The 23,910-nt window shown below is 41.9% G+C and overlaps 1 protein-coding gene across 2 annotated transcripts; it reads left to right on the top strand.

The window, feature by feature from the left end:
• Positions 1–1,000: 1,000 nt before the first annotated feature.
• MAP3K8 (mitogen-activated protein kinase kinase kinase 8) lies at positions 1,001–22,764 on the top strand. Of its 2 annotated transcripts, none has more exons than XM_067291843.1 (9): positions 1,001–1,107; positions 4,685–4,809; positions 5,806–6,166; positions 8,960–9,124; positions 10,659–10,920; positions 14,624–14,730; positions 18,820–18,972; positions 19,601–19,847; positions 21,390–22,764. In XM_067291843.1, exons 2-9 carry the CDS (start codon positions 4,775–4,777, stop codon positions 21,515–21,517), a joined length of 1,458 nt encoding a protein of 485 aa, XP_067147944.1. In that variant the 5' UTR covers positions 1,001–1,107; positions 4,685–4,774; the 3' UTR covers positions 21,518–22,764. The 2 variants fall into 2 exon arrangements, with proteins under 2 accessions (XP_067147944.1, XP_067147945.1); XM_067291844.1 differs by lacking the exon at positions 1,001–1,107 and adding an exon at positions 4,532–4,602.
• Positions 22,765–23,910: the final 1,146 nt, after the last annotated feature.

Raw genomic sequence — 23,910 nt, 5'->3', positions numbered from 1 at the left:
TTCATATAGTCTATTATAATGCAGATAAAAACCAGAACATATAGTGCTTGTCTCGTGAGATCTCAAAACAGGTTCAACTCATCAGCTGCTAGTGTTGTGGGAAGTGGTTTTGGTGATCAAGAGATGCCGCTTCTCTCTCTCTAATCAAGAACTAATTCACTAGAATAGAAGCTATGGGGGAGCACAGTCCTGCAAGAGTTACTGCCTTTTCAATGAGAAATAAAATGTAGTCCAGCCCATTTTTAGCAATTATCAAACCCATGATGCAATCTTCCCGAGTATTTTGATCCTAAAGCCACTGACAAATCCTACACATTGTTGTCCTAAATTCCAACAGAGTTTCAGCTGAAGTTTTACGCAGATAATGCTTAAGCTAAGTTTGCATGGTAAGCTGATCGACTCTCTTCTAGGTTCCATGTGCCACACGTGGGAAAGTCAGGGGCTTTAGGAAAGGGCTTTGAAGAAGCTGTGGACCAGGGCCGCTGAACTTACCAGCTTAAAATGCCACTGGCAAGGACACCACTGGGCATTATAAGAGTGCTCTCCAGGATTATTATTAGACCACTGGCCTCTGAGGCGAGAAACCTGCTTCAAATCCCCATTCTGACGGTTTTCTAGCAAAGCCTTGAACCCAGTTTCCCTTCATTCCAGGATGACCCAAGGACTCACTGGGTTCCAGAGTCATGTTTTCTGTCCCCACTTTCCTCCCATTCTTTTTTTTTTTTCCTTCTTGTTCAGAGCATATTTAACAATTTTTAACAGTCTACCAACTATTACAGAAGAAACTGAGTAAAGAAAAAAAAAAAAAAAGAAAGCCTTGCTCCTGAAAACCCTCCCGCCCAATATCTGGGATGTTTCCATGGGATGCGAAGCCCGGCTCGGGGGGGGGGGGGGGGGGGGGCGCATCCACGCCGCGCGCGGCACCTTTTCGCCCGGGGCGGGGAGGTGCCTTCCCTCGCCTTCCAGTAAAGCGAAATAGAAACCGGGGCCGGCGCTGGCGGCGGCGCGGGGAGGGCGGCGCTGCCCGCCCGCCCCCGGGAGTTTCCAGCGGGGCCGCGGCGCCGGGCGGAGCGGCGGTGCGCAGGGCGCGGAGCCCCGCGGCGGCAGGTGAGGAGGGGGCGGCCGGCGGTGCCCCCCGGGTGGGTGGGGGGGGGGCGGCGGCCGGAGGGTCTCGCTCCCTCCCTCGCTCCCTCCCTCGCTCCCTCCTTCCCTCCCTCCTTCCCTCCGCGGCGCCCTGAGCTCCGGGGGGGCTGCGGGGCGCGCCCGCCGCGCTGCGTGCTCGGGGTTTGGACGGACGTTTGAGGGGAAAAAATACTCCTTTTTGTTTGCTTTTTTGAGGATTTTTTCAGGAAGGCGGTATATCGGAAAGCAACAAACTTTTTAATACTGTTACTGACGAGCTTGCGGTTTGAGTTAGCGAGTTAACGTGCTGTTCCAGCTGATAAAGCCCTGATAAGCCCCGGACGCTTTTCAGCCTGTGGCCGAGCTGTCAGCTCTGAGCCCTCGTTATGGAGCCTACACTCCAGAGTGCTTCCCTCTAAAATGTAGGGTAAACCCATTTTATTTATTTATTTATTTATTTATTTTAAAGGGACCACAGCGCTACTGCTCTATAGCTTGGTGCCCCAGCATCAAGGAGGCGGAGAGTTAGCGCTCTAGTTCGTGTCTGCAGTCGGGCTGCCGTGGAGATCGCTGCGCGGAGGATGTTACGGGGCGAAGGCGCTTGGGTTGGGGCCCGCTGCTGAGTTCAGCGACGGCAGGCGGCGTGTGCGCGGGGAGACGGGCTGCCCCGCTGCTGGGAGCCGCTCTAGCAGCCGGGAGAGCTGCCGGCTTCCCGCCGTGGTGCGAGGGAGATGTGGCTGGGAAGGAGCTGGGCTTCCTCGGCCGGCGGCGGCGGCGGCTGCTGCTGCGGGACGCCGCGCTCCTGCTCCTCCTGCTCCTCCTGCTCCTCCTCCTCTTCCTCCTCTCTTCTGCTGTTGCTCTTCCAGCTTGCTGTCCGTCAGACAGTAGATTCCCAAGGTTTTAGGTGGGCAGTTTCCTTATTGCTGTCAGCCTCTTGAACAGCATGATATTTGCTGCTGAAATCATTTAATCTCTAGCACCTGTTCTCCTCCCTAGTTTAACTGACTCTGCATCTGCAGACCGAAAAGGAGATCAGTGAATTGGTTCCTACTGGAGATAAACTTTTTGCCACTGTAAGCATTAGAAGTCCTCCCCCCTGCCCCGGGAAAGTCTAAAATTATGTAGAAATTGAAATTGTTGAAATTTTTTGTTACTTAACAGCAGACTTTTTTGAAAGGGATTGTGTTTTTCAAGGTCGGTCAATAGTTTTCTTAAAAGCAGATATGGATTTTTGTCACCACTGATGGTTAACTGCATGCAATCAGACCACAAAATTATTAAAAACAATACAAGAAATCTTTATATAGGTATATGATTGTGTTGAGCCAGTCTGTGCAGACTTTTTAAAATGTTGTTATTTGTTTTGACACAGGAAAAAAATCCTGCAGGAGCTCAGAGGAATAGGCTATCTAGTTAACCTTATGACCTTTAATATGGCATGCAAAGACATTTTCAAGCAATGGTCTTCTCAGAAAAAGGTTTTTCAGGGAAAAGCTACTCATGACAAATAGAGAAATAAACTCTTCGCGTGCTGATTGCTCATGTGATGATGTTGAAATGACGACAGAGGCAGAGAAAGAATCTTGTGCTTTATCAACTGATTTAAGTGCTTACATTTAGTTTTCTTTTTCCACTGTAGGTAAAAACAGATTTTTTTCATTGAGAACTTAAATAAAACATACTTAGTGTCTTAAATTCTTCAATCACTTGGATTGTATAGAATGATTTAGAACATTATTAAAGTGCTCAGTGCAGATATTAGTACAAAATTCTAGGGAGGAAAGGGAGAATGAATTCACTGCTGGCAAATGGGCAGCCTTTGCCAGTGGTGGAAATGTGATCCATAGATTGCTGCACAATTAAAAAAACCCACAACTTTACAGAGTCTAGAAACTGTCCTCACTGTGTAAACATGTAGTATTTGGAATTTACTAGATATAGGAAAAATGAAGGGTTTGCAGCTGTTTTCAAGCACTAAAGGCATAAAACTGAGAATAAGCTGGTTATAATCACTTTCTTCTAATTATTCAGACCTTTGTGGGTAGTAGTGCCACTGTTGAGAATAATATTAGTAACATGCTGTAGTTTGGGAACGTTTTGAGGAACAAAGCAGAGTTGGCACTGAGGGAAAGCTGCATTTGGTCTAAACTGTACAATTTTCTTATGCATGAAAATGCTATTAAAAAGTGAGTTACTATAGGCATGTTATTGACTTGTCTATATCCAAGGAAGACTAAAACTTATGCAGGCTCATATTCTTTTTCAGAAAGTCCCTTAGAACTTATTTCTGACTTACCTTACTTTTCACATGCAGTCTCTTAGTTCCTCTTATGACTGGACTGAGTGTTTCTTTTCCCTCCACCCCCATCAATTCAGCATCAAAAAGCAATGAATAAAAGTTCTGCTATGGAGAAAGATATAAATCTCCTTTATAAAGAGTAAACACTTTCAGGCTGTTCTAAAAGCCTCTAATTTGGGGATAGAGCATGAAGGTGGGATGTTGCAGGTTAGAAAACACCGTTCGCTTCTGTTATTTCTTGCTGTCTAGGTTGTAAAAAAACCCTGACCCCTCTCACCACCCCAAATACAAATTCTGCTAAATTAATGATAATGACCACAAGTTTTCCTGCTACCGCTTCCCTAATGCCAGGGGTGTTGTTGCATTTACTTGACACTGGGTGAACTGGTGTGTGTGAGTGCTGGTGACACTCATTAACCAGGTCTGTCCGGGGGGAAGAGGGGGACATGGTGCCGCCCCGACACCTTCACCCCAGGGCTTGGCAAGGGGCACGGCACGATGTACCCTGGCCTTGTCGTGCACCGTGTCTGCAGTTTTCCTGCCCTACCTTTCGAACTTGCAGCACATGGTCTGAATTTCTTTGCCAAGTCAGCCACATCATTTTACTCAGTTTTCTTCAACGTTAGAGCTGACGCAAATACTCTCTAACCCATGAGAAATATGTGCCACGAAGGTTCTATGTCCTTGTGGGGAGGGTGAGGAAGATAGTGATCAAAACCAGAGACTGCACCTAGGTAAACTGCATTGCTTCGTGGCCCCAGGGGACTGAGTCTGCTATTTGTCCTTGAGATAGATAGGTTGTGCTTCTTTCTTTCTTTCTTTCTCTTTCTTTCTTTCTTTCTTAAGTATCTTTTTTTCTGCTTGTTGTCTTTTGCCCCAAATAGGTGCTTGCAGTGGATTATGAAAATGGGAAATGAGAGCTCTGTAAATAGGATATGTTCTACTCACTTCTGCTAGAGGAAAAGGAGATTCTTCTTTGTTACTTGCAAGCATCACACAGAGAGAATAAAACTCAGAAGCTTACTATGGAAAACTTATTTTTCACTACTACTTGGAAATCTAGCTGACCATACAGTAGCTTGATTCTTGTTTGAGCTGTCTTTTTTTTTTTCTTTCTGCAAAAAATCCCCTATTTTCTTGGTGTTGTGATTATTAGTTTTTCTTTCCATGAAGCCTGTGAAGTAAGTGATCATATGGGTAGAGGCCAGTCCTTCTGCTTGAGCAGGTCTGCCATTACTTTACTTTGTTTTGCTTTTTTAATAGACTGCTACAGAACACTGTGAAATTATCGTCGTTGGTAAATACGGGTTCAAGATACGTGACAACTTGAGGGATTATATTGAGACATTTTTGATGTTTTTGTGTGATGTAACCGGGATAAATATAAGGTAAGCATTCATTGAAATTTGCATGTTGAAAACTATTTGTATAAGTATTTTAATGACTGACTATGGATATATGTTTTTAACTTGAATACAAAACTCTCTCTGGCTCCTGTTAGGAACCTGGGATGGGAGGGGACTTCTTGGGACACTGAATCCAGTTTCCTGTCATTAAAGTCCTCTTTTAACAAAATGGTCAAGATCTATCTTAAAAGTTATTGTTAGAAATAATGAGGGCAGAACAAACTGATGGAAACTGCTTCAAAAGCTCTTTGCTCTTATGCTAAGTCAGTTTCTGATTTTCTTCTTAAACGGGTGAAAATTCCAGTTGAAATCCAGTTCTGGTCAGTAATGCCCCCCCAAAATGGGTGGTGTATTTCAGCTGGTGGCTTACTTGTGCATTGTGCGATGATACTAACAGATGCTTTTTTGCTACTGTAATGGTCTTGCTGCATGACTTTCTCCTCTTTGTGGACACATCGCATAAGTTGCTCGAGAACATTTGGGGATAAACTTGTTTAGTACACCTATATCTCTGTCATCCATTTCAAAATGATGAATCCACTCTTACAGCAAAAGTTATTAGTTTGTGAGGACGTGAAATCTTGTTTTTCTTTTTTTTTTTTTTTTCCTATTCCATTGCTTTCTATATAGTCTCATCTGTATTAAGGATGCTTCTTCATTTTTGCATAATCCAGCAAAATATAACTAGTTCGTGCTTACTTGTTGTGCCAGCACCTCTAATGAAAATCTTTGATAAAGAAAATTCCAAGAATGCATGATTGGAGATGTTCACTAATAACTTTCAAACAAAATTCCACTAATAAAGACTTTGTTTTTTTCTATCTCCTCTTCACCCAGTCTACTTATCATGACTTTTTTTTCATAATGCAATATACTCATTTTAAATCTAACTATATAATGATGAGCTTTTGTTCTTGCTTTGCCAAAACAACTTTAGATGAAGTGATTTCAAGTTTGTTTGTCTCTTTTTTTTTTCAGGAGTGGTTTTGCAAAGCGGACAGTAATGGAGTATATGAGCACTGGTAGTGATAGCAAAGAGGAAATTGAGTTGTTGCTAACTAATTTAAATATGTCTGAGGTGATAGACATCATGGAAAACCTTTATCCAGATGGGGACCTTGCAGTTTATGAAGACAGCATAATTACGATGTGTGGAGAGGCAAATCAAAATGAAGAACGTGCAGAATCTTTACTGTTTTGTGAAAGGGATGTTTCTTTGATGTCATGTGTCAAATATGGGACTGTGGAAGATTTGCTTGCTTTTGCAAATCAGGTGTCCAACACTGCAAAACAATGTAAAGGATGCCGACAGCAAGAATCTGGAATCCTCTTAAATATGGTATGTCTGTCTCTCTCTCTCGCTCTCTCTTTTTTTTTTCTTTTTTTTTTTTTTAACTTAAAAAACAAAAAGTTAGTTATTGTTAGTTGATAGAAGTGATTCATGAATCTAAATAAAGATCACCCCCAGTCTCAGGAGTCACAGTCAGAATGTCGTTCCCTGCAGGAACGTGGGGCTGGAGGGCATCTCTGAGGCCATCAAGTCTAGCCCCTGCAATCTCAGGTACCCATGGAAAAAGGTCTTTTGTTCTGAAAGATCCACTGTACGTTTGCCTCTTGGTATCCCTGAAGATCAGAAAACACTTTCCAACCATGAAGACAAACTTGAGACACTCAGTAAAAGAGAAAAAGCCACAGCTGTAATGGCATACAGGAAGGGCTTAGGAGATAATAAGGGTTTTCCAGTGCCTTGCGTCCATACAGTAACAGAGTCCGTTACGCAAAACTCCCAAGTAAAGGTTTAGGATCTATGTTAGTAGAGTTGCTGAATTCACTCACTGTCTCTGGACAAAATGTTGTAAAAAGAGGTAATACAAAGAGAAATGATGTATAGTATCAACTCTGACTTTCAAAATTACTATATTATATAATGTCATATACTGCTACATACTAGCATAGTTATGGTGTTTTGAGATATGTTATTTTTTTCCCTAAAATGTTTTGTATTCTACAAGCATCTGTAGAAATTAGTGTCTTTGCACTTCTGTTAAAAATCAGTTGCTTTGGAAAGAAAAAACATCATGAAATGCAAGTTTGTGCAAACACCTTTGTCCTGCTGCTTTAGTTTCTTAATATATTCTAAATCTATTATCTTACGTGTCTTCTGTGCAATATGGTTTTTTTTATGTGAGCATTGGTTCCTTGTTAGGCTTACTGTTTACTCAAGTGTGAAATAGCAGAGTGTTGTTTTATTCTGACTTGCAGGGAATATTGCGGTGTTGCAAAACAGTCACTTTTTAAACTCTAACACTGAAGTGACACTTTCCAACATCAAATGTTTTCCGTACTTAGGACAGATGCTCTTCTACTTACTTGCGGTTGTTTTGCTTGCATATTACTTATATAGATGCATACAATTGGTATGAACTAAGTATTATTAGGTGCATGTGACCCATTGGGCAGCTGAGGATTGGAGGCAGGGCATTACTTTCAGATGCATCTCAGTGAGTGCACCTACGCTGGAAATATTTATAGCATTTATTTAGGATCCAGCGTGTGTTTCTGATTGCCTGATGACCCCCACTGACCATGTTGCGGCTCACATTTGAAGGGTGTTTGAGCACACAAGCTGAATTTAGTTGAAACTAAACTGGGAGATGCTCTCCAGCCACCAGTGAACACCAAGCCTTCCTGAAATGTGAACAATGTGACATTGGTGGCTCTCTTTCACTCTGTAATCCACTCCAATTGGTCTATATTATTAACCAGAATAGATGTAGCCCATGTGGCTCAGCTGCTCTCAGCCCTTCGAAACACAGAAGTTTGCAGGAAAGATGCACAGATTGTTACAGGCTTTACCTTGGTTCTGATAATTAGATGGGAGGCTCATTCTGCATGTCATAAACAAAATAATAAAAATACACCACCACTGCCCCAGCCCTTAGCAGTTTAGAATTTCTGAGAATTAACTTTCTAAATTAGAGACTAGTCACAAATGACAGTTTTAGTTGTCAAATATTTTCCTAATTGAAAAACACAAAGGTAATTAAAACACAGGGAGATTATGTGCATGACATCTTAGAAAGAAATCTAAAAACAATACTCTAACCTTCCTAACGTTAGGAAGCAGTTGAAGATCTGAGTACGTGAGACTGTGTAAAGACATCGAATGATAAATATCCTTGATCTGCATTTACATATCTTTGAGTTAAGAATCTTGATTAAGTAGCAGTAAACAGGTTAACAATATTCTGGATACTGGTAATACTGTATATCCCTGAATTAATTAGAAACATATTCACAAGAAATGTTATTAATTCTTGTAATGTTTTTTCAGCTAAAGGCTTAAGAAATAATATTAAACCTAAAGCAGTACTAACATTGCAGTAGTTAGGAGTTTGGTCCCTCTGTCATGCGCAGAAGGAAGGAGCTGTTTTAGAGGAAGGTTCGGAGCAAGAGACTCACGTAGGTGCTCTGAATGGCTTTCTGGAGGAGCCCTCCTCACCCTGTCGGCAGTAAAGAGAACCTAAACCGCTCACATTACCTCCCTAAAGCAGGCAGTGTGACTACTGCTCTTTTTTGAGCTGTAGTGTAGAAGTGTAGCAGGATGGCTGGTGAAATCGAAGCAGACTTCTTTGACCTTTTACTAAGCAGCAGAAATTCTGATACAAGATGGAAAGCTAAGATGTGTTCCCCCAGGAGTACATGCGGTGTTAGGAAATGCTGAAACTCTTGCTCACATCATATAAGATAGCCTGTGAGTAACAGGTATGTGGCATAACAAGTTAGCAGATTACAGGAAGAACAAACATGTGCAGGTAAGCCTAATAACAAGAGGTGGGTAATTTCATTAACCCTGCTGCTGTTGTTGTTGTTGTTTCAAGACAATTAATTGCAACTTACACTTTGTAAGTTAGTCACTGGAGAGAAACGTGGATGCCTGCGCTGTGAATGAACGCCACACCTCACATGCTGTTCCCATTTGCTGTTTCTAAATAAAGACAGCTGAACAGAGCGTGTGCATCGTACACGTACATAAGTGATTTTTTTTTTCCACCACGTGTACCAAATTAGCATTGAAGTAGCTTTAACTTCAATGTGTTCAGTGTTTTTTTTTTTTCTTTTTACTTTATAGATTACACCCAAGAATGGGCGCTATCAAATTGACTCAGATGTGCTCCTGTTTCCATGGAAGCTGACTTACAGGAATATTGGCTCTGACTTTATTCCTCGGGGAGCTTTTGGGAAGGTGTACCTAGCCCAAGACAGAGAAACCAAAAAACGAATGGCATGCAAACTGGTATGTTAGTTCAGTGGTTTTCTCTCTGAGCAAACATTGTATAGCATGGTACACGCAGTGTATTTTGAAATTTGCGAGCGTTGAATTCCATTGTTAGCTGGTTATCACCTTGGTTTTATTGGCCTACCAAGGCCAGTAAAGGTAGGAAAAATGTTCTACAATTAATACTTGGACTTGCACTTTTTTTTTAACTGTTAATTTGCTTTCATTGTTTGGATCTGAGACTTCAAAAGTTTCAGCATCCTGACAGTAGCTGAAAGTGTCTGTAGCTGCCCAGCCACAGCTCTGGGGTACAGTCTCTGCAGTACTTGCTGTGGTGAAACATCGACATGAAATCCTGTCCCCACAGAAGCTGATAACAAAACCCTGTTGCTGCAGGTGGTTTGGGGATCTCATCCTTAACTGGGGCCTTCAAAATTAAGTTTTCTTTATTCTAGTGCCATTAAAGTCCGTGAGAGCTCAGCTCATATGCAAGTCTCCTCCTGTTTTGTGCCCCAGCTGAGCAGAAGGCTGTGACATGCCTGAAGAGAATTGCTGAGCAGCTCCCTGTTTTTCTGCGAGCCAGCATTTTGTTCAAAGTGCTATGCTGAATTAAGTAGTAAATATTTAGGGCTAGTAAAAGCTCAGCTGTGGAGCAGTGCTCAATATTCCAGCACATGTGAATAAGCATTTGCTTTACTTCTGTGTGTGAAAAAGCTGGGAGAGGCAGTTGTAGGTCCTTTTCCTCTTGCACCCAGCATATCCACATGGCGACAAATGTAGCATGCCGCTCCTGCATAACACACCGCAGAGTTAAAGGTCCCTAACGCTTCTAGAAGTATGAACAGTATTTCTCATTATAGTAAAAGTATTAAACTGTTACCTGGCTCACAACCACAAGTCTGAGGGGAGGGAAGTAGAAAGCGTGGTCAGCAACCTTTCTGTCTGCAAGCAAACGCTGCCTGGTATTGTTTTAACTATCTGCCATCAGTACTTTTTAAAGAAACACAGTATTGATGAGTGCTCATGTAAAAGCAAACTTCACTTCACGTAACCTATAAAGCAGTGCTGATCAGGATTTGACCAAGGTCACTAATGATCCTGAACACAGTCAGTCTGTAGACTGTTCTGAGTGTTTCTTTACTGCAAGTACTGTTCCACGTGCCAAATGAGTGTATCGTTCTCGTGGAGCAGATGAGACGGCACAGAGCTAATTGAAAAAGCAATGGGATTTTTATCTCCTTCACCAGGAAGTTTGCATAGAGCTTTTGCGTAACCGCCAGATTTTGACGGGAATAGCTCTTGCTACATTGCTTTTTCTGGAAGATTGCACTTTTTCTTTGGGCATGATTCCAAAAACTCTCAACTTTAAACAGGATGTGTCTGAATTGGAAAGGAAGAACAAGTCACAGGATCAAAATTAAGCTTCATATTTTAACAAGTGGATAGAGGTGCTTTTCTTCCTTCTCCCATTTTAATCTATAGGAAAACTAATATTAGTACAGATAACCTGGTTTTGGACCTGCTTTCATGTGGTTTTATTCCAATGTTGTAGGTCCCAGTGGAACAGTTCAAACCATCAGATGTTGAAATACAGGCCTGTTTCCGTCATGAAAACATTGCTGAATTGTACGGTGCTATTCTGTGGGATGAGACTATCCATCTGTTCATGGAAGCTGGAGAGGGAGGATCTGTCATGGAAAAGCTCGAGAGCTGTGGGCCTATGAGAGAGTTTGAAATCATTTGGGTGACAAAGCATATCCTGAAAGGACTTGACTTTCTCCACTCCAAAAGGATTATCCACCACGATATCAAACGTACGTGTGTTCCATTGCCCAGGGTGTCCCATGTTAGGCTGGGGCTCCAGTAAAGAGCCTGGTACTGTGGTAGGCGTGTCATGGGGAGGGAGGCATGGAGAAATGATGTGTTGTTCAACAAACAGCATCAGGTTCTTAGGATAACAGTTCTTAGGATAACGCTTTCTATTAGTTCACTTTAGTAGGCATGGTATTTGGAAGTCATAGTTCCTTTTCCCTTCTTGAGCAACTCAATTTGAAATAAAAACCTAAAGAAATCAAGCAAAATTATCAGTAGGTTTTATGGAAGACGTTTCCCTCTTCCCTGTAAATTTATCCTGAATGTTGCTCTGCCAACCTTCCCTTTGTACCCTCTTCTTTTAATAGTTTTGTGTTTGTGTGTGACTGGCTGTTCCTCAGTTTGTTTCCACTTTGGAACTAAATATGTTACTTGTTTCATTGTTTTTTTTCTTTCAACAGTTACTGCAAATTTTAGTATATGTTTATTCAAAAAAAACCCCTCCAGGTGTTAACAAGTATGAATATTCAATAATATATTGATGTTACACATAAATGTAATAGAGAAATATTGACTCGTTTTAAAATTTAATTTTAATGTGTTACACTTAATATTAAATACTGTTTCTCCAAGCAACCATCCTTGCTGCAGACAGATAAACCCTGCCTGCCTTTCCAATAGCAGTACTTCTAATCAAGATGCATCTCTTTTGCAAGTTTGTTTTTGCTAAACTTGAGGGTTTAAATTATAAGATAGAAATATTCAGACTGAAATGTTACAGTAAATAGATGACAGAAGATGATTATATCAGGAATTACTAAACTTTGATCTTTGTTTTGTATATATATATATTTTTTAGTTAGTATGGATCAGTACTTAGAAGTAAGCCTTTGAAACCCTGGCAACTATAAAATTGAATAGTTTTCCCTTCAGTTGTGCTTTCTCACTTGTAATAAGTATCTTTCATAGTAATTTATAGTAATTGGCGTAATAATGGAGTTAGTTAAAAGGTTCCAAACCAAATCAGGAAAAAAACCATCCTACTACATCTAGATAGCGGATAAAAGAGCTGACATGCTGGGAACTGGGAAGACATTAGTACCTTTCAAGTTTGCAAGCATTTTTCTGCATTACTGCTGCTGGCTTAGAAGGACAGAAACAGCTCAGGGCTGGTGACCACCACGTCCGCCTGTCAGTACAAAGCCTGGGATGTGAGGTGGTGAGGTGTTGCACTGGTCTGAGGTGTGCAGAGAGGGGAGGAAGAGGTACGAGAGAAGGATTGAATTTAGAAAGAAACAAAAAGGCCTGTAGTCAACCAAACAAAAAGAGAGCGTAAGGCTTATTTTCATGTCTCTTAGGAAAAATTGGGGGAATTTCCCAAGGTGTGTTTCTGTAAAGGCTGCAGGGCTGGTGATCTGTGGCTGGTTAGTCCTCCTGGCACTGCTGAGGGGGGTTGGAGGGAGCAATGGCCTGGGTGCTCGCCCCGCTGCCCGCACGCGTCGTGAGCCCTGCCTCATCTGCCCTCAGTCTGTGCCGTCCCTGACGAAGCGATTCCTCTTTACCCCGCGTTCCCACCTTCGCTCAGTACCTTCGCTGTCACACGTGGGGTTATGCAGGGAGATGGAGGAGAGAACTGGTCTGGCTGAAAACTAATCTTGCTTTTTGGGCAGTTCAGGTCTCTGAGCACCCTTTTTTGGCAGAATCATGGATTTAGGTCCCACCTGACTCTGAAGCTGCAGGCTCAGGCTTGCCTGTTGCGTCTGGATGCAAATGCAGGCCACAGAGCGCTCCCACCCGTGGCCTGTGGGTATCGCTGCAGGGAGCTGTTTTGAGTGATGCGAGCTGGGTAACCCGCACTCTTAGTGGTGTCGGGTGCGCTCCAACTGCATACCTGGGCGAAAACCCAGCTGCCTGGCAAGGCTGCGCCAGCCAGAGGAAACCGGGCTGTCCTGGGGGAGTGCAAGCAGGGATGCTGCTCCTTCTTCCTCACCCAGAGGACTCAATGGAAAAGGCTGTGATCCAAACATCTCTCATCCTTTGCTGTCCATGTCCTCTCCTATCGAGTCTCTATTCTGCTGACAAAGGAGGATATTGGGGATTTTGGTGAGAGAAAGATTTCCTTCAAATATTGTAGGACTTTTTGCTCTGAGGAATAGCTCAGTGCTGCAGCTTATTTTAACTGTTGGATGGGAAGCTGTTAAATCATAAAGTTATTTGGTGTGGGTGGGGAGACCTAGTCCAAAGCCCATTAAAGTTTGCAGTAGCACATCCCCTTGCTTGAACGAGCCTAGAATCAGCCTTGGGTATTTTCAGTTGTGGCAAAAGGAAGAATTGCTGGATACCTTTCAACAGAGCTGGCCCTGTTAGAAGATTCAAGCTCTTGCTGTTTCCCAGACTGAAGCTGGAGTTGAGTGCAATTGCAAGTATACAGCAGAACTTGTTGCCTTTACGACAGTGTTAGATTCTGCATCATCTTGCATGTGGTGTTTAAAATTTGTATCTTCAAAGTTATGCCTAAAATTACAAATGTATTTACATAATTTTGTAGCACCTAGAGAAGAAACTTGTAAGTAGGCAAATAACTGAAAGATTATTTCAGGAAACAGGACAGCTGAAATCAAAGTCTGTTTTCTTTCCACTGTATGGTCATGGTGGGCATGCTTTTGCATATTATGTTCTTGGTAAACAAAATTCACTTTTAGAAGAAAATATTTTTCACAACTCTTTTTAAGTGCAAAGTGCTTTCTGCACATACAACTAGACTGTGGGATGAAATTGAATGTGAAAACATTTGAATGGGGATTTTTTTTTAATTTGCCTAAAGAAAATTTTATAAAAATTATGAATAACTATCAAGACAGAAAATGATCCGACTCCACAGTTTCCTTTGGAGGGAGTGTTATGTTTTTGTTGAATAACCTGGGGACTTCATTTGTCCGTGGTTTCCAAGACAACAAACATTTGTGAATTTTTCAAGGCTTACACAGAGCATTAACTTCGTAAATCTTTGATCAGACATACAGCTGTAAAGAAAACCTGTGAGTAGAGTTGTGCCTTAGGCAGAGATTTATGAAGGAAAGTGAACTTAGCTCCTAGATATTGCTGAAACTCAGTGGGAGTTCGGAAGTCCCAGTCTTTATTACTTTTACAGTGGTAGTCTAGCTTCTGTCTTTATACTGAGCCACTGTTCCTGATCCATGCAAGAGCCTGGTGTGGATGCTGTGGAGGGACTTGAGTTCTTATTTAGTTTTGTCTTTGTTTAAATTATTAGTATAAAGAAGTCTCTTGGTGACCAAGAATTATGCTTGCTCGTAGCAAGACCTGTGCAGCATGCAGTCAACCTCGGAGACCATGAAAGATCATCATAGCCAGGCAGGAGACTAGCTATGCTGGGAAATGGTCTACCAGTCTTCCACCTTCCTCCCTTACCCTCAGCCTTTTTTTTTTTTTTTTTTAAACCCTTACTTTTTTTTTTTTTTACCTTTTTTTTTTTATTAATTAGGAAAATGACCAAGTATTGGTTCTCCTGTTACACAAACCACTCCAGTTTGATTTCTAAGATATAATTTATGTAGAATGACTGTGTTGGTTGTAGGGACGCTAATCTCCCGTTTCAGACTAACATCTAAATGAAACAGTCGTGTTGTAAAATAATTTCCCAGGAAGCTAGAAGCTAAAATACTGTCATTTTTGCTTTTCTTTTAGCAAGCAATATTGTTTTTATGTCAACTAAGGCTGTTTTGGTGGATTTTGGCCTAAGCGTTCAAATGACTGAAGACATTTACTATCCCAAAGACCTTAGAGGAACAGAGGTAAGAAGCTGGAGGGACAAAAATCCTTATGTTGCTTCACTACAATTGCTGTGATGCTCAGCCTCAAATTTGGAGCTAAAAGGTAGATGCTTAGGTAGAAAGGTTTTATAATAATTTATTTTAATGTTTGTTTTTAACTTTTGATCATCTCAGATTTTAATTTTCAACTTGCTGAATGGTGAATCAGGTGTTATATTTTGAGAGCTGTATTACCTTCTCAACAGTCCTATTTATTAATGATCATTAAATCTGAAGTCAAGGAGGAAATCGGGAACCTCTCAAGTCAATGGCAGGAACAGTACTCTGAGGAAGGCTGTTTGCAGTGAATCAGCTGCTAGCTGAAGACTCTCCAGACTGGAATTTGTTTCTTTGCTCTATCAAAGTTTTCTTCTGAGATGTCAGATATGGGCTTGGATGACCAGTTCAACGCAGTAGTTTGACTCCTCCTTTGAAACTGCAGAAACTGCAAACCTGTGGGTTTTGTCCCTTAGCATTTCTAAGCTCTGTTTCCCATCTGTACGTAACCCTCCCGTTCTATGGGGGTTATGTATTGTGCAGTTGATGATTATCTGGTGAGATGTTTAGAGATTACAGTGATGGAGGCGAGGGCCTTTTGAGTATCTGTCATGGTTTGGACTCTGAACGTGCACAGAGTTTCCTGCATGCCACTGAGGCTACTCTCATGCGAAGCGTTGGAGCTTTAGCAATTAGCTTGGCTAGCTGCTGCAAATGTGGCTTTGCTTTCTTTTGCCAGAGAGGGTTGGTTACAGGAAACATTTCAGCTGAAATGCTGGCACTTAACATTAGTCTTCCACAGCACAGGCATGTGTTTAGAGGAGATACACTTATAACTGACAAGAGAACATTTCACTCCTCGAAAAAGTAGGGTAAATTAAGGTTTTACAGGATGTCAGGCTTGTTCTTTTATTTGGTTTTAAGATGTTGGGGAAAATATTTGAACATTTGTTTTCACTGGCTTTCTCGTCAGAGGAGTCAAGAACTTAAACTGCTCACTGTACTGAAAGTAGCATGCTCTTTGGCATTTCACTTGTGCTTTGATTTTTATGTGCTGTTAATGAGAATAAGCAGAATTGTGGGAACGAGATGGAAGCCCTGACAGGGAATTTCCCAAGGTTGGAGATGTGTGTAGATAGAAAATTTCCAGGTTTTTGGAGTGGACTGATGATGATCCATTCCTGGCTCTTGGAGGCTAGGCCAAGTTCATGCTGGAGAGAGCAATTGCAAAACACACTTAGTCTTCATTTAGCAGGAAGAAAATGACTCTGCACTGTTGAGTGCCTACAGTCATGTCCTCAGAAACTGGACAGTCCACACAATCCCTAAACATGTGGGTACATGGGTTTTGCTTTCTTTGGGGATAGGAGTGGTGCAGAGAGGTAGTTAATTCTTGGAGTTTGCACTCCAGTTTTTACTGCAGCATCAAGAATCAGAAGTTAGGTTGCAGAGAGAGGACTGGGAAAGGAGATTTTCAAATGCCAGTTGAAGACTTCTAGGAACATCATGCAGGCTACCCTACAGGATTTTCTGCTCAGAAAAAGAGCCTCATACCATACTTTCTTCTGGTCGTCATCTTCCTCTTCACAGTGCCTGTGTCTGCAGCCTAATCTAGTCACCCAGACATGCCCTTTTAATCTTTGATAGCACTGCCTTTCTCTCTTGATTTTTCAAAGTGAGATCCCCGCTGCTAAGCCAAGGTCCTCTGAGCTTTGCGTCCTGCATTGTGCAGCCTAGAGAAGTGGCGTGACTGTCCAGGAGTGCTGTTTCTTTTTGCCCGTGGCTGTGCAGATGAGCCACCACTGCCATACAGAGTCATGCCTGTGAACTGCCTGGCTTATCTTATGTCTGATGTTGACTGGGACTGGTTTCCATGAAGGAAGTGACAATAGAAGTTATATTTCTCCTATGCATGTTCTCCTTCCTTTGAGAGTTTAGGATTTTCATTCACTCCTAATGCAAGGAAGGGCTGAGTGTAGCGAATCTTCGTTGTGGTTATGAAAATGAATAAGTTGCAGTGCTGGGCAGAATGATTGAAGGACAGTTAAATTTTTTAGTTTGTGTAACATGAAAGAGCTGGGTTTTCTGAACAGTATATGTACAATGCACGCAGCACAAAAATGATGCTTGTGATGAAAGTGCTGTGCAGGAAATGCTTCGAGGCATTTCCTACACTTTCTCTTATGCTTTTGTCACTGATAAAATGCGTAAGCTTCCGTTACAAACATTCAAGGGGAAATAGTTGTCCACTGAGCTTAATCAAATTTGAGGGCATGATTATTTTCAGAAATGCTAAAGTAAAACTAGCAGGAAGAAAAGGACTAGTTTTTAGCCAGATTGTGTCTCTGGTCTGACTGGTAGACAAGGGCTAGTGGCAGCAGAAGGCAGGCGTGTGAAGAGGAAGATATGTGGGAGCTCGGCTGCCTGCTCTGGCAGCAACACAGCCCTGGGTCAGTCTGAATCAATCTGAAGTCACAGCTTTGGTGCACACTTGATCTTTGCTTCTGTCCCTGTGCAATCAAGGTGCATCTTGACTGTTTTTCACAATTTGGCTAGAATCCCAGACAGGTTCTTGTTTCATCCTTTTTCCTCAAGAAGGCAGCTGCTTTTTCTCTGCATAGTTACTTTCACTAAAGTTGCATTGTGTGCACTAATCACTTTAAAAAGGGTAGAAATTCCCTTCTTTGCTCACACAGCAGGTGCAGACAGACTTTTTGTATCTTAGTTTTGAGGAAAGCAATGGATAGGAGTAACTAGCAGATGTAGACTTCTGCTAAACCTTTGCACACACTTCCTATTTGAAGTTCTAGTTGCAGATATGATGTGTGATTTACTGGGAAGTAGTCCTTGGAATCTGCATGAGCCCCACAGCCGTTCTCAATCTATAGAAAAAGTACTCAAACTACGTGGTGATGATTTAATTTCCTGCCCTTGTCTCAGTTAATAGCTTCTAATGTGATTCTTTGTGGCAGGATGACTTGATCTAATCAAAGTTCTGTTTGGATCCTCTAAAGGGAAATTGGGTGAGGGAAAAGTAGAAGCCAGAAGCAAATAGGATGGCTTGCTAACTTAGTGTGTTGTAGGCTGTGCCAATGTCATGTTGAAACCTCCTGCCTTTGCCAGGGGGTTGTGGCGGTGCTGTACAGCGGCAGGGAGTGCCTCCTGCATCCTGTCTGTCTGGTTCCCTTCAGCCTAAATGCAAAGCTGCCAGGAGCTGGCAGGGAATTGCCTTGAATACCTCTTTTGGATTTTGACAAATCTGACTATTTCAGTGAAGTGTTTGGATGGAAACCATAGCTTAGTTTGGACAAGATTGGAATTTCTGGTCAAAAAAGGGTGGAAGAGGGACACTTGCCTTAATAGCTACTTTAAGGATAGCCTGGTGGAAAGGGAATGCAGGAAGACTTTAGAGACCTGATTTTCAATATATGTGCTGCCTAAGACCTGGCTTGTGCCTCATTACCCCATTTCCTGGAGTCATGCCCAAATGTGCAGTTTATTGGATAACAGGGGGAGAGGGAGAGAGTAAGGAAGACAGAAGGGAGTATATCGGTCAGTTCTTCCATGAGAGTTGTATGATAGTTAATGTAACCGAGATTGGAGCCGTGGACTCCTACACCCTAACTGGGTGACTAGCAGCAGACTCATCCTCTCGCCCTTTGGCCTAATGAGTGTCCATTTGTTCATGCAGAATGGAGCAGCGCCAGCAGGGCCCCACCACAAAATAAACCAGCAATTGAGGCAACTCCCTGTGCTCTGGAGGGCTGTGAGGCTCCTGCCGCTGGGCTGAGTGAAGCAGAGCAGTGGCTTGAACCTCAGCCTCTCACAGCTCGGGGAGCTGTGGGGCCAACCTAGAGAATGAGTCTGTTCTGGTGCCAGACCAGAAAATCTCTGAGATTGCAATAATGTGCAGAGCAGAAAATCAGTTCCCCAGCTGGTGCTTGGTCCTCAGGCTGCAGATACTGATGGAATTTGTCCCTTCAGATGGGGGATTCTCAGCTCACGAAATGTAATGATTGGTCTTTGCTTGCTGTTTTCCCCTATTGATTAATCTTTTTTGACTGTTCTTCACAGATTTACATGAGTCCTGAAGTCATTCTCTGCAGAGGCCATACAACAAAAGCTGATATCTACAGCATGGGAGCTACTATTATTCATATGCAAACTGGCATCCCACCCTGGGTGAACAGATACCCTCGTTCTGCATATCCGTCCTACCTCTATATTGTAAGTGTCCTTAGAAAAGCCAGAGCCCGGTTTCTGTTGAAGAGTTTCCTGTTCTCTTGTTGGGAAAGCTCCCGTCTTATAAAAGACTATCAAAATATGTGTCAGAGAGATGATATCATCTTTTTTGCTTTGGGGGAGGGAGGGAAGAAATGGGTTTTGATCATTTAGGGGAAGACAGAGACTGAGCTGGAGTCATCTCTGTGGTTTGTGTTACAATTTACAGGCCTTGGTTTTCTTCAGGGACAGGGTTAGAACAGTGTGAAGCTTGATTGTAACAAGCTCATCTGTGCTCTGCACTTCTGTTTTGCTTAGAAGTTACAGATTAAAACCTGGAGCCAGGCAAATTTGAATCTCTGCTTCATCCAGAGTGGTGCAGAAATCTGGTGAATTTACATTGCAGCAGGTCTTAGACTTGTTTGGAGTTGCTCCAAGTTTTTAAATTTATGATAAAATCTGATTAAAAAGTGGATTTTGCCCAGTTACATGTTATGTTGTAATTGATCAGCCCTGCTTAGAAAGGTGGTGAGCTGTAAGTGGGGAATTTCCAGACCACTAATGTGGTTATCCGTGACTTCCTCTCCCATCACTTTTGGAATAATTGTTTCAGTGGTCCTTTTTATTCCAACAGATACACAAACAAGCTCCCCCCTTAGAGGACATTGCTGAAGACTGCAGTACCTCCATGAGGGAGTTGCTAGAAGCAGCGCTAGAAAGGAACCCTAATCACAGGCTGTCTGCAGCAGACCTACTGAAACATGAAGCCTTGCACCCCCCGCCGGAGGAGCAGCCACGGTGCCAGAGTCTGGACTCAGCATTGTTTGAAAGAAAAAGGCTACTCACAAGGAAGGAGCTGCAGTTGCCAGAAAACATTACAGGTAATGGTATCAGTCTTACCTTGCACTTTTTAAATTTTACTTTATGTCAAAATTTGATTTGGCTAAGTTTTTAGAAACAAACTAAACTCAAAAAACTGCTGGAAAGAGACCAATAAAAATCTCAGTCACATGAGATCAGAGCCAGAGCTTGTTAAGTGTTATGCAAAACGCCCATTGACTTCAATAGGACAAGAACTTAGCCTGCATTCTGCTGCTACAGAAGGATTGGCTCATGAAAAAACCCTGGCAGTTATTCAGGACAGTTCTTTATGAAGTATAGGTTGCTGTTACGAAATTGCCTTAATTCTCCTCAGTACTAACGCTGTTTTATTGTTAACAGTGGTTTGCTTTTTAACAAAAACAAAAGCCCCAACAACCGCTGCCACCAGCAACCAAACCATCACTTTTTGCCTCCCTAAAAACAAACAAACAAAAAAATCGTAACTCTAATGATTCTGAGTGTCAGCAGTAAAATACAAGCCATTTGTCTTAAAAATCACTGTAGGATAGACCACAGTTCCCTTGTGCATTAGTAAGTTAAAAGTCCTCAGTGTGTCCTCAGATAATATCAAGCCCAAGGAAAATTTCATGCCAGCAACCTGCTAACAGGCTTCAAAATTCTTTTCTCCTACTTCTAAAATTTGTTGGGAGTGTCCTGGCAAAAGGCATTTAAAAACAGATTCCAGACAAGTGGTTTGTTTGACTGTGATAATTATTTGAAAAGATACCCATGCAAAGTTCTTGGTGCTCTAATGCATAATTGTCGTTGCAGTTGCAATGAAACCACTTAACGTTTAAACTACTCTAAATGTTCTTGCTATAATGGCATTGCTCTTCTGGTTTTGCCTTGTTGGGTGCACAGTTCTTTGACTGGCACAGGCCATCTGAATCAATTCGTTTGAAGATGAAAGAATATTTGGCCGTTAAGCTGGAACTCAAATTTGTGTGCTTGAGATTCCAGCATACTCATTATACAAGTATTCAGGGGAGTTCTGCAGTTGCAAAGGTTTCTTCAGAGCTCTGATAATACATACATTCATTCACAAGAAAAAAATCTGAGACTCATGGTGTCAGATTTGTTCTGTATTGTCACATCCAGCGACACAAAAGGATGGCTTTTGTCTAGATGAAAATTCCCCCGTAATGAAGGGGAATTCTCAACTGGCAGAGAGCTAGCCAGAGTGTTTGGGTGTTTTCTTTTTTCTTGTACCAAACTCTCCTTTGGCACTGTGGCTCAATGGATGAGGAAGCTCTGTGTAACTGTCCCAGATGATGGAGAGGTTTTTTTTTTTAAATATTGAACAGTCTTTGTTTTCAGTAGAAAGCTGCAGTTGGTTTCTCCTTGCCTGGAGTTATGACTTGATGTGGTATCTTATGTTTTATGTAAAAGGTTTATATTATGTTTTGCTTAAAAATGAAGCTTTCCAAAACACAGATGAATAAAAGCAAATATGAAGCCAGTTATTCCAAAAATGTCTGCAGTTATTAAACCAATGTAACTATTTGTGCAACAATGACATGCTTCATCTCTTTTCTTTTTAGATTCCTCATTGTGTACAGGGAGCATGGATGAGTCGGACCTGCTAAAGAGGCAAAGATCACTCTACATAGATCTTGGAGCTCTAGCTGGTTACTTCAATATTGTTAGGGGACCACCAGCATTAGAATAAGACTGACTCGGTAACGGTTTATGTCTGCAGGTCAGAAATGGACCTCTACCTCTTAAAACTTGATTTTAAGACTTGATTTTCAAATTTGTACATAAAATATTGCCATTGTAGGCTGTAAAATGTGAATGGTGTTTAATTGCACAGATGATTAAGCTAAACCCTTAGGGGCTCTGATAAGCTGATCCCAAGCAACAATGTTTGTGTGTCTGCTGGGACCAACAAGAAGGCAGAAAGAACACTGCTGGGAATATCTTAATCTGGGGAATCTTCCTGTGCTGGGCCTGCACTTTTGTAAGACTTATAATATATGCTTGCAACTATTGCTCTCAAAAAAAAAAAAAAAAAAAAAAAAAAAAAAAAAAAAAGAGCACGTGGGCTGTAAGATCTGGTCCATCTGAGCTATCCTTAGTGAAAAACTTCTTAGAAGTCTTTGACTTAACTCAGTCTGTGGTCATTCTCAGTGCGAATCAGGGCCTCCCTTAGGCTGAGCTAACTTGCTTCAGCTGACTCCAGAGCCAGAGACATCTGGAGCCAAACCCTCACTTGGTTACAGATGTGTTTTAGCTTTGCACTTTCCCTGAGCTGTCAGGGCTAAGTTGGGCACTCTGCCCTCTTCTGCCTGGGCAGGGGGAATCCTTTGCTGGCTGTTTTTTGCTTTGGGAGAAGCACAGCAAGCCAGCCCTTGCAAAGCAGGGCAGCGACTCCAGCTGCGCTCGATGTTACAGCTACTGCAAGGATAATTTGGGTAGCATTCAAGGGTAGAGCAAATGTTATTTCCTATTGGTAACAGTGGGCAAACTCCAGACTCTTGCTTTTTAATGGTTTAAAACTGTACACATGTATAATTGCCTTGAGTGCTATGGTTTGGAAAGCGTGTCATTAGTGACAAGCTGTGTTTATGTTCCTATGGAAATGGAATTACATTGTTCTTGCTGTGCCTCGTACATTTGAAACATGATGTTTTGGATGATCGTAAAACTATGTAAACTGCATAGTTCTGTACATCCCATGGGATGAGAACGTAAACTTTTATAAAACTCCCTTTGATGCTTAGGATGATTCTTTTTAAGCATTTATGTTAAAATGGCATACTATGTATGTTATACACTGAATCTGTTCTGAAGCACGGTTTCTTTTTCATATATCTGTTATTTAATACTGCTCCTGTCTAACAAGTGATCTTAAGCAGATGATTTCCAGTTTGATACTGATATGGTCTAATGAATAAATCCAGCTCAGTGCCTTGAGACGTGGTCAGTCTGTCCTTTAACCTTTGAAAACAGTGTGGGGCTGTGACAGTTTTGTGCCAACCTCCCCTGTCATGGCCCAGGTACGTTATATGCATCATTCCACATTTTGGGGAGCTGGGCAAAGGTCAGTGTTGACAGGTCTTCGGACTCAGGTCACAGATGATGAGTATTTCTGACAAAATCTCATTATCAGACCATGACAGGATTTCTGGTCTGCCTTAATGGTGGACAGCGGTCAAGTGTAACATGCAGCACTTCAGTCTTGATGTTGCTGTAAAAAGTCCCCCCTTCTCCAGTACTTAATACAAAATCCCTAGAAGACTAGCTGTTTTGAAGCATGCAATGTAGAGCAGACCTTCTTCATGTTTATACTGGCTGTAGTGATCAGGATATTCAGGCATCAGATTTTCAGTGTAGATGATTTAAAGGAGAGATGGCATAATGGTTTGGATACTCCCCTTTGCCTTGAGAGACCTGGATTCAATTTTCTATTCTATTGCTGCTGGGTTTTGGTCTTTAATGAGATTCATGGGATCAGTAGGAAGTGGCTTTTCCAATGACTTTGGATGGTGGTGGTTTTAAAAGTCTCTGTTCCCCAGTTTCCCTTCTATAAAATTAACATGTTTATCCCCATCAAACAGTGGCTAGATATTATGCAAATGCTTATCAAGTGCCTGAATACTACAGCAGTGAGATCAATGTAGGAATTGTAGGCTGCTAGAAGGTTCTTACTGTTACCTGAAAAATGTTACGATTTTTCTCAGTTTTTTTAGTCCCCTCCTTCCCTGCCCAGTTAAATGATTCATCACAGAAATCTGCAAATAGGGACAGTCCCACTAGTTAATATTCTTTCATACTGTATGGCTGTCATATCTTAACACTATGCAAATAATACCTGACCAGATTATTCAAAGTAATTGCAGCTTGCATATTGCTGGATATGGATGATAAGTTTTGACTGAGTGAACCAATAGCTCTTTATAAGCACATCCACGTGTCTGAGTAGTAGGAGGCTGCATGATAAATATTGCTTCAAAGGATTGGTACGCAATCAACAAATAGCTGTTCAGGGACACTAAACACCAGGTGTTACTACTGGCATTGCAAACTTTCTAATAGCTGAGGACTATTTATGAGGTGAAC

The sequence above is a fragment of the Apteryx mantelli genome, chromosome 2 (assembly GCF_036417845.1).
Source record: "Apteryx mantelli isolate bAptMan1 chromosome 2, bAptMan1.hap1, whole genome shotgun sequence".
NCBI classification, from domain to species: Eukaryota; Metazoa; Chordata; class Aves; order Apterygiformes; family Apterygidae; genus Apteryx; species Apteryx mantelli.
This window is presented reverse-complemented; position numbering and strand designations above follow the sequence as displayed.